Source organism: Sphaerodactylus townsendi, linkage group LG11, assembly GCF_021028975.2.
Source record: "Sphaerodactylus townsendi isolate TG3544 linkage group LG11, MPM_Stown_v2.3, whole genome shotgun sequence".
NCBI lineage: Eukaryota > Metazoa > Chordata > Lepidosauria > Squamata > Sphaerodactylidae > Sphaerodactylus > Sphaerodactylus townsendi.
In genome coordinates, this window is record NC_059435.1 from 11,274,089 (window position 1) to 11,284,418 (window position 10,330).

At 48.3% G+C, this 10,330-nt stretch overlaps 1 protein-coding gene across 1 annotated transcript in view; it reads right to left on the reverse strand.

Moving 5' to 3' along the window:
- Positions 1 to 289: 289 nt before the first annotated feature.
- Positions 290 to 10,330, reverse strand: part of LOC125441192 (vomeronasal type-2 receptor 26-like) — a 55,752-nt gene continuing 45,711 nt past the window's right edge. The window contains exons 2-5 of the mRNA XM_048511587.1: positions 9,130 to 9,981; positions 8,235 to 8,462; positions 6,243 to 6,369; positions 290 to 1,235 (exon numbers count right to left, since the gene is read on the reverse strand). Coding sequence (XP_048367544.1) covers positions 325 to 1,235; positions 6,243 to 6,369; positions 8,235 to 8,462; positions 9,130 to 9,981 — 2,118 coding nt within the window. The 3' untranslated portion in view covers positions 290 to 324. The remainder of the gene's footprint in view (positions 1,236 to 6,242; positions 6,370 to 8,234; positions 8,463 to 9,129; positions 9,982 to 10,330) is intronic.

Sequence of the window (10,330 nt, forward strand, 5' to 3'; positions counted from 1 at the left end):
GGTGTGGGGGAGAATGACGCGGTTAGTGTTTGAGTCAGCCCTCCTTAGGTGCCAGCTGTCTCCTGCCCGGACTCCATTTTGTTCTTGTTGGAGCCAAATTAAACCAAACTTTCCCTGAACACACTCATAGGGGGTATTAACATTCTCATAACAGCCCCTTAATATCATGGGGGTAGTCTGACAACTTACAATTGGGTACCGATATCATAGAGAAGGGTTCTGCTTATATTCTTATACCATGTAACACATAACTAAATGATACTGATTTACATACAATGTTTATTAGGAAAAGATTACTTCAGCTAGACCCCAGTCACCATGGCCTTAGCTTTCTTCTCTTTTTCTCCTTAGCAACCAGTCCTTATTATTCCACTCAGGCTTCAACATCATGATGTATACTTTAGGAGAAAAGATGCAAACTAGCAATCCAGCACTGGAAGACAAGATGGAGAAAATCTCCATAGCCACCGTGTATTTTCCCTTGGTGCTTAAGTAGGCTGGAATAAAGCAGAACCAAACACTGCAAAAGACCACCATGCTGAAAGTGATGAATTTGGCTTCATTAAAGCTGTCTGGTAATTTCCTAGCTAGGAAAGCCACAGAAAAGCTGACGATGGCCAAGAAGCCCAGAAAGCCCAGGACACAGAAAAACAAAGCAACAGACCCTTCGTTACATTGCAGCACAATCTCTTCCGTTACTGCGTGCATGTCAGAATCTGGAAATGGAGGAGAGGTTGCTAGCCATACAGTACAAACAGTGACTTGAACAAGAAGGCCGAAAAGAACAATGCAGATTGCGGATCGTTTCCCCACCCAGTTCTTCATTCTGGATCCTGGTTTGGTGGCCATGAATGCTAGAACCACAGTGGTGGTTTTGGCCAACACACAAGACACGGCGAGGGAGAAGATGATGCCAAAAGCTGTTTGTCGAAGGAGGCACATGAATTTTTCAGGTCGGCCAATGAATAGTAAAGCACAAAGGAAAGATAGCAGGAGGGAGATGAGCAGAGTGTAGGTGAGGTCCCGGTTGTTGGCTTTGACGATGGGAGTGTCCCGGTATTTAAGGAATATCCCAAGGACCCAAGCTGTAATAAGCGATAAAGAAAGGGCAGAAGCAGCCAGACAGGCTCCTAATATTTCTTCGTAAGATAAGAAGCTAATAACTTTGGGAATGCATAAATTGTGGTCACTGTTAGAGTAATGACCTTCTGGACATGAGAAACACTCATCCATATCTGAAAAAGACAATGTGCCTTATGTACATGACAGTCCAGAATATAAATAATTTCAGTAACTTGCCCTCACCATTGAGTCACAAAACATGGTTCCCAGTTTGCAATCTAAGGCCATTTCTGCATGGCCATGCTGGGGGTTGGATACATGACACCGACCCAACACCCCCAGAACTGTTCGCACGAACGGTCCCAGTTGCGGTGGGGAAAACGGCGAAGCCTCCGAGCAGGCTGCAGCACCCCCCAAATGCCTTACTGTGGCCTCCGGCGCGGCACACAGGCCAGGGGACGAGCCCCCCTGCCCTGCATGACAGCTCGGAAGTCGCAGGGCGGGGGGGGTGTGTCTCCTGGCCTGTGCGACGTGCCGGAGGCCGGAGGACACGGTAAGGAGTTTGGGAAAGGGGGGAATGATGCCTTCCAGCTGCTGCCGTTCGCACGGCAGTGGTTGGAAGCCGCTGTTTCCCAAAAACCTCGCTCGGGGAGCAAGGTTTGGAAACAGTGGCTTTGCACCACTGGGGGGAACGAGGGCAGTGTGGCTGCAATGCAGCTGCGCACCCATGTGAACAGCTCCCTAGGGACGGCGTTTTTTCTGCTCCTAGGGCGCTGCTATTGGCCCATGCAGAAAGGGCGTAAGGAAAAGAAAAGTTGTCCTCCAGTGCAATTACACAATGCAATCAATCATATTCAAGGTTGGTCCATATATGTGGACTCATCAGTGGAAATGCCAACCAGTCCCTTCATATTATCTGCATTTGTTGTGGGATCCCAACTGTTCTAAACCAGCTGGATGCATTAGGGACAGAACCCCATCAGTGATTTTATCAGACTATGGCATGGATCCTATAAACAAGTTCTGTGCACCCTGGATGGTCTCTGCCATGGAGCCTGCCTTTTCTTCCCCTACAATTCAACTTGCACAAGTGCTCACTGAAAACTGTTTGGTCTTGCATTGTCGAAGGCTTTCACGGCCGGAATAACTTGGGTGCTGTGTGGTTTCCAGGCTGTATGGCCGTGTTCTAGCAGCATCCTCTCCTGACGTTTCGCCGGCATCTGTGGCTGGCATCTTCAGATGCAGGCGAAACATCAGGAGAGAATGCTGATAGAACACGGCCATACAGCCCGGAAACCACACAGCACCCATGTTGGTCTTGCCTTAACAAACATTTTAGCAGAAGTGGAAGGATGCTCAGTGGCAGAGACTATCTATCACGTGTGGAACTTGTTAGGGGTGGGGCTTGGGGAAAGTAAGAACTGAGGAAACAGAGGGACCTCAGTATGTTAGAACACCATAGAGTCCATCCTCCAGAGCAGCCACTTTCTCCAGGGGAATTAAAGAAGAGGAAGTTGGATTTCTAGCCCGCCATTTATCCCCTAATGAATCTCAAATGGCTTACAAATTCCTCCCCTTTCTTATCTTACAACAGACATCTTCTGAGGTGGGGGGCTGAGAGAGTTGTGAGAGAACTGTGGGTAGCCCTACGTTATTGATTGATTGATTGATTGATTGATTGATTGATTGATTGATTGATTGATTGGACTTTTATACCGCCCCATCCCCAAGGGGCTCTGGGTGGTTACCCAGAAGGCTTAATGTGTAGTAGTGGGGAATCAAACCCAGTTTTCCAAATTAAAGTCCACCACTCTTAAACACTACAACATCCTGGCTAACAGTAGTCTAAAGCTCTCCTGAAGTTCCTTGTGGTTTCTAGACCCTGCCTGGAGATGGGCAATCCTAGTTCTAAGCAAAAAGATCACTCCATTAGAAAACACAGCAACACTTTGTGAGGAGTTTTTGAAATATTAACATAGCTATAATTATAATTGGCTTTGGGTGGAATTGAACCAGAACATCCCTACACTGCTTTAATGTTACTTGGACATTACTTGTCCAACCCTCTGCTGTACGGGTTCTCTGAAGCCTTCCTTATGAAGTCTGCCAGTGTAGGGCAACCCATGGTCCCTCAGTGAGGGAGGAGAGGGGAGGGAGTGAGGGGTGGGTGGCATGCAAGGAATGGGAGAGAGTGGTAGGGGACCCGACATCTGGACATGGCCCACCCGCCCTAGTGGAGGGAAGGGAGGGAGGGGGAGTGGTGGCTGCAAGGGAAGGGGAATGAGGGAGGGGTGGCATGCAAGGGAGGGGTGGAAGGGGGCCCAGCATCTGGACATGGCCCAGTCTCAGGGATGCCTGTTAGAAGGGGTGCTTTGGGGGCTGCTTTGTGCCTTGCTGTGGGTGGGGGTTGGGCTGTCTCTCTTTGCCACATACTGCCGTACACGCCAGGTGGTAGTCAAGGCGGTGCTCGGTGGGTGAAGTTACTGCTATCTCATTGTCTGCATATTTTCTCAGTACTGTTCCCATGTGGAGGGGGGGCAGGTGGAAACATATTACTGTCAACCGTTCGGGAAAAGCCAGACCTGGCTTTTCCAGTCTGTCCTCCAGATCATGAATAAACCTCTGTTCTCTACATGGCATAGAGCAGCAGTTCTCTACATGGCGTAGAGCAGCAATGGCGTAGTGGCTAAGAGCAGTGGCTAAGAGCAGGTGCACTCTGATCTGGAGGAACCGGGTTTGATTCCCAGCTCTGCCGCTTGAGTTGTGGAGGCTTATCTGGGGAATTCAGATTAGCCTGTACACTCCCACACATGCCAGCTGGGTGACCTTGGGCTAGTCACAGCTCTATGGAGCTCTCTCAGCCCCACCCACCTCACAGGGTGTTTGTTGTGAGGGGGGGAAGGGCAAGGAGATTGTAAGCCCCTTTGAGTCTCCTACAGGAGAGAAAGGGGGGTATAAATCCAAACTACTCCTCCTCCTCCTCCTCCTCCTCCTCCTCCTCCTCCTCCTCCTCTTCTTCTTCTGTTTTTAGGGATCTGACATTAAGCCAAGTCTGCCTATCTCGTCCTGAACTTCACGCTCCCATCGGTGGCTGAAGTTTTGCATGTATCTTTTCTTGAAGTTGCTGTTCTTCAAGGACTGCACCGTTCTCCCCTTGATCCTTCCACGGAGCAGACCGTAAGGGGGTTCGTGGAGGGGAAGCCCGCTTTTGACTTTTTGAAGTCAGTCCAGGCCGACTGTTCAGGACAATCAGACCATTCAGAGCTGTCAGAATGCGACCCCTATCTCAGTTCAGGGGCTGCTGGAGGGATCGTTACATCTACCCTGGTTGCCGACGAGGATGCGGCCGGGGGATTGAGCAAGTTGCTCTCAGCGCCTCTACAAGAGGGGCTCGGGGTCACTGTGCACCGAAAAAGATTTGCCGGCGGTGTCAAGCCAACGTTACTGGATCCCGGCGGGGCCTCGAGTGGTCCAGCATGGGTGTCGGATCCCCTCACCGGGGAGAGTTTCAACTGAAGACCGGCTGTCGGAAGGGCCTCCCTCGTATGAGTCTGAAATGTGGAGGCTGTTTTGCACCTGAGAAAGTGCCTGGTAGACGGAGTGGATGGAATATCACCATGCCATGCAGCGGATGGAGCAGGATATAGGAAATCTGTGTTTGGCTGTAGGCCATGCACGGGACGAGGCAGACAGATCATTCCACACCAAATTCTTGCATGAATTATTTGGCGTGCCAAACATGCGTCCCATACGCAGTCTTATGTTTAGAATCTGGCCAATATTCTATAGAGGCCACTATTTGGCTAATCATTATAAAATTCTGGTTAAATATTCACTACCGAAGCTCCAGAAACTCATTGACCCAACTTACCTTGAGTGAACTCCACCATTCAAAATGGTGCACAATAGTTACCGCAAAGATCGGGGAACTGGGTTATGACAGTGACTCCTTCAATATGCTAACCTTTACTGAAACTTTTGCCCTCATTAAAGAGAGGCTGTTAGCAATGGACTATCAACAACTGCAGAGCTTGGCAAATAAATCTTGTTCACCAACAAATATGTCAATTCCTTTCATGCAGGGATACCCAGCCTATTATATTACAGCGCTCACAAATCCCATACACAGGAGAGCCTATATGCTGGCTAGATTTAACATCATGCCATCTCCGCTACACAGAGGAGGACTTAAAGGTCTTCCAAGCGATAAGAGGTTCTGTCTCTGTAGCATAGGACAGCTGGATTCCATCCCACACATTCTCCTGAACTGCTTATTATACCAAGAACTCCGATCCAGCCTGCTATCCCAAGCTATAGACTCTATGATTGATTATATTGAATCAGATAAAGTAGTTATGCTTTTAAATTGTCAGGATTTTCATTGTTGCCTTATAGTGGCAAAGTTTTTGTCAGAAGTTTGTAAACTGAATGTATGACAAATGCGAAGTTTTTTACTATTCACTTTTTAACTGGAACTGTGTTTTTTATATTATCGTGTATATGCCAATAAAGGCTTATTGAACTTGAACTTGACGAGGCAGACAGTGCGCATGGTGCAGGCTTTAGCATTGCAATTGCCGCCAGGAAAGCCGCAGAGTGGTCAGCCAGTGCAACCGCAACCAGGGCAGCCTGCTCAACAACAGGGGCAGCCCACGCAACCAGCGGCACCAGTGCTACTGGCTCAGCTGGGAGGAGTTCCATTGCTTCTGGCGCAACCGGCTCCCCTCTTGCTGCAGCCTCCTGGACTTCTGCCCGTTCCACCAGTGGGCACACCCATGCAGTTTTACCCCTATGGACCCCCACCCCCCTTCATGGGGCATTGTAGGCTCAACATGCGTTTTGAAGAGACCCAAGGACGGTTACCAGCTTTTTTGAGCGCAAGTCAATGCCCACATGCAGCAATATGACAGGCAGTATCGTAATGAGATTGAACGGGTGTATGAGGTGGGGCCCGTGCTGGATGATGCCGCAGCTGAGTGGGACGTGAGTCTGTTCCAACGGGGGGGCTGCGGAGTTGCGTAATTTTCAGGAGTTCATGATGGGGATCTGACACCCATCCACCCTAGCGGAGGGAAGGGAGGGGGAGGGAGGGTGGCATGCAAGGGAGAGGAGGGAGAGGGAATGTACATGCTTCATCACAGTCAATACAACCAAGAAACTCTGCACAGGTCTTCGTGTACCTTCATGGCCAGAAATCTTCCCTTCTGGACACGGGAAGCAATCGTAACAGCAGAATGGTTCCCCTTCCTTCTTCATCCTACTGTAACCCGGATAGCAAATGCCGTTACACACGGAAAGGGGCCGTGCCTGTCCGTAATGAAAAAGGAGGATGCTATAACATAGTACAACTTGCAAGCTTTTATGGAGATTTTTTTTTATCAGTGAGTAAACTATTTTGGGGTTCCTGCTTGAAGTCTATCTTGGCATCACATCTATGGGTCACTCATTCTGCCCTCTCTGAATGTTCTCAATGCATAGTTGTTGTGTGTCATCACATTCTGCCTTTTGATACCCTTTCCCCCCCATAATTTTGCCTTTTGCACTTTTTAAATGTTTTTGGTCTTTGGATTAGGTAGTAGTTAAATTTTTAAAACAAATGCTGAATCAGATGCCAACACTCTGTGTGGAAGCTATCTTCTCTCACAGGCAGTGGCTCAGCTAAGTAAAATTGAGCTTGGGGTGAACTGTGAGTTTTCTGCCCCCCCCCGTATGGTCCCCTGACCCGCCGCCCACGCCCCATGTCCCTCTTGTACCCCACTTACCTTAGCTCGTGGCGGTGGGGTTTGGCAGGGCTCACCCACTTTCTCCCTCTCCCCCCAATCACTCCCACCTCTTTGCCCAATGTCTATGCTTGCCCGCTTCTGAGCATCTAGGGCAGTGGTGGTGAACCTTTGGCACTCCAGATGTTATGGACTACAATTCCCATTAGCCCCTGCCAGCATGGCCAATTGGCCATTCTGGCAGGGGCTGATGGGAATTGTAGTCCATAACATCTGGAGTGCCAAAGGTTCACCACCACGGATCTAGGGAGACATAGTATTAAGAACAAACTGCCTGCAAGATCAGACGCTCAAAAGGACTCAATCTCCCATCGAACAGAGTGCCGCCCAACTCAAGAAAGAATATCGTGGCAAGCTGTTCCAGCTGGAAAACAAACTACGACTCCCAGAGAGCATTGCAGCAGCTTTCCCCTTATTTTTTCTTGGGCTTTAAGCTTTACATGAGCATTTAATCGGCTCACTTCAAAACAAATCTGTATTGCTGAAAAGGCTCCAAGGGGCAGGCAGACTAGCTGGCTGCATTAGGGAGCAGCAAGGTGCCGTCCACACAGGCATCCCGGCCCGCCCCTCAGTTAGCAGCCGAGCAAGCTGATGAGCTTAGAGGCCTGCCTGGGGGGCCCCTGGCTGCTCCACCCTGCGGTCTGCTCTGCTGCTACCCGGGGGGGGGGGTGGGCTGAACCAGGGGGGCGGCTGCAGCCCAGAGCGGCCCGGAGCCACCCAGGCAGGCCTCTCGGTCTGAAGTGAGGCAGGCAATTTTCCGTCCCCACGTAACTCAATGTGGCCCACACAAGGCGTTTCTCCCCAGATGTCCCCCTTGCAGCTATGCAACTACTCGCAGGAATCTACAGATGGTCAAGAACTTCCCTGGAGGCCATTGTCTATGATCCCCCATTGTCACATGCAAAGCAAGTGACCACCAAAGACAGATCTGTAGTCTTTCCTGTCCTTTGGGGATCCCCCGCTCTTTTAACTAAAGATTCCGTCCCCCTCTCTATTTGCTCTCTGGAGTTTCACTGATGATTTTAAAGAGAGTTATGACCCTTTTATGGTCACCCTTTTATGGTCTTTATTTTTTAGATAACTCCTCAATACCACTACCTCACATGTCTGATATCTGCTGTCTATGCTGTAGGTTCCTATGTGTCTTTTCAAGTGAGGTCTATAAGCCACTTTGAGTGTGTTTTTGTTGAAAGAATGGGGTATCAGTATTTTAATGAAAGCGTACCAAGTGTAAGGATATATCTTCAACGTTTCACCAAATTCAGTGGGGAATTTAAAACAGTTTCAGTTGAATCTTACTTCAAAAAACAGAAAGAGAGCCTTGAACAAAGAACTACTTTTTTAATGATTGGGAAAGGGCTGAAGAAGTCCCAAAATGGATACGGCCCCTACCTGGTCAAATCCGCTTGGCCACACAATGGCATCTTCATGAATGGTGAATATGTTATTAGGAGGAGCCTTTGGGTCTATCCTTCCCACTCTGACTCTCAGAAAAGACTGGTTTGGGAAGGTGACCCAGTTGATAATATCAAATCCAGCTATCAGTTCCCCATTTTGGTCAAAGGACACCTCTTCCCCGGCAGTGTTGTTAAATGAGCTGTTTCTCAGAAAATGATGGAGCTGAAGAGAAAAAGGACCAAACAGTGTCTTCAATCTGAATTGGTGAGCTTTAGTCCTATTTTTTACAACTCCCACCCACTGTAGTTCAACAGATAAATACTATTTTTTTTCAACACAAGCCTTTATTGGCATATAAGATAAATACTATTGAGCATTGTCCAAAGCATTCTCTGAAACAGTTCACTTCCATATCTGCACTACAAGTCATTAGTAAAAAATATAAAGCTCTCCTGAGCGTGATAAAACTGTACTGGATAGATTCAAAACTAACACATGAATTCAAGCAGATGAACCATATCTAGGGAATGGAGTTCTATCTATCTAGAAGAGTAGAAGAAGAGTTTGGATTTAGATGCTGCTTTGCTCAACCTTAACGAGTGTCAAAGTGGCTTACAAACGCCTTCCCTTCCTCTCTACATAACAGACACCTTGTGAGGTGGGTGGGCTGAGAGAGTTCTGAGAGAACTGTGGCTGGCCCAAGATCACCCAGCAGACTTCATGTGGAGGAGTAGGCAAATAAATCCAGTTCTCCAGATTAGAATCGACCTATAATTAGAGTCCATCTCTCCAGATTAAAATCCACCAGCTCTTAACCACCCTACTATGCTGGCTCTAGGATGGATTTTCTAGGGTCCAACCCCAGATAAGCTGAACGATCATACATTACCTGCCATGGTGGTTGATTCAGCTTCCAGGTCTCTCCATTCATCGGGTTTCTTTGTCTGAATGTGGACAACCGCATGGCATGCGCTGCATGCGCCACAGCATAGACTGCATTATAAACACTGTAGCTGTGGCCATTCATGCTCATTTCAAAGACAGACCCTGGAAGAGTCTCCAGATTCTCCTCCCCAGTGCAGATGTTCATAGCCTTCTTGTGGGATACAGAATCATGAAACCAGCACTTAAATGTATCTTTCCAGAAGTCCTTGAGAAAGCCATCTTCCTCTTCCACTCGAGGGTTTCTCCTCCGAAGAAACTCCTGGAATCCCGGCACCTCCACTGAGTGAATGGCAAAGGATATAGCACCGTGGATGAAGTCTAAGTCCCAGTCTCTCTGGAAGGATAGTGAGGTGAATTCCATCTGGGCTGTCATGAGCCAGATTTTTTTCTCCACTGGTCTGTTCTCAAATATTGACCCATACAGCATCATTCTCAAAATCATTATCGTTTCAGTATTGCCATGAACCACCAGCACATTGGCCGTGCTTGTCATGGCAACGTTGAATAAACCCAATCCCTTCTCCATCACTTCAGCAATATCATTGGAAGATGACATTTGGGGAAAGCTTTCAATGAATGCAAAGCAGATCCCTTTCTGGGAAAAGAGGGGAAGCACACTATGTACAAATACCTCTGAGGTCTTGACAGCCAGATGAATCACTCCAATCCACGTCCACCTGAAATGGAGCAGTAACTTAAGAATCCCATTATAATGGTGGTTGCTGTTTGGGAACATCCATCTGGAGAAAATCGACTGGCTTTTGGTATTCATCACTGAAGGAGAACCGTATGTGAGCTTGATGGATGTAAGGAAAAGAGGGGAGAGAAGAGGTATTGTCTAAATCAAAATAGTGCGAATGAATGGGGAGTTACCGTATATACTCAAGTATAAGTCGAGTTTTTCAGCCCTTTTTTAGGCTGAAAAATGCCCCCATCGACTTATACGCGGGTCCCCCCCGTGGAGCCACAGCGCTTACTCACGAGTTGCGAAGCCTCGTCCCCCTCACTAACTCATGCTTTCTTTCTTGCAGACTCTAAGTCTAAAGCTTGGCTTCAGGGAAGCTGCCATTCGAGGCAGCCTGTCTCTATGGCTTTAAGAAAACCATAGAGACAGGCTGCCCCGAGTAGAGTTTCTGTGAAACCAA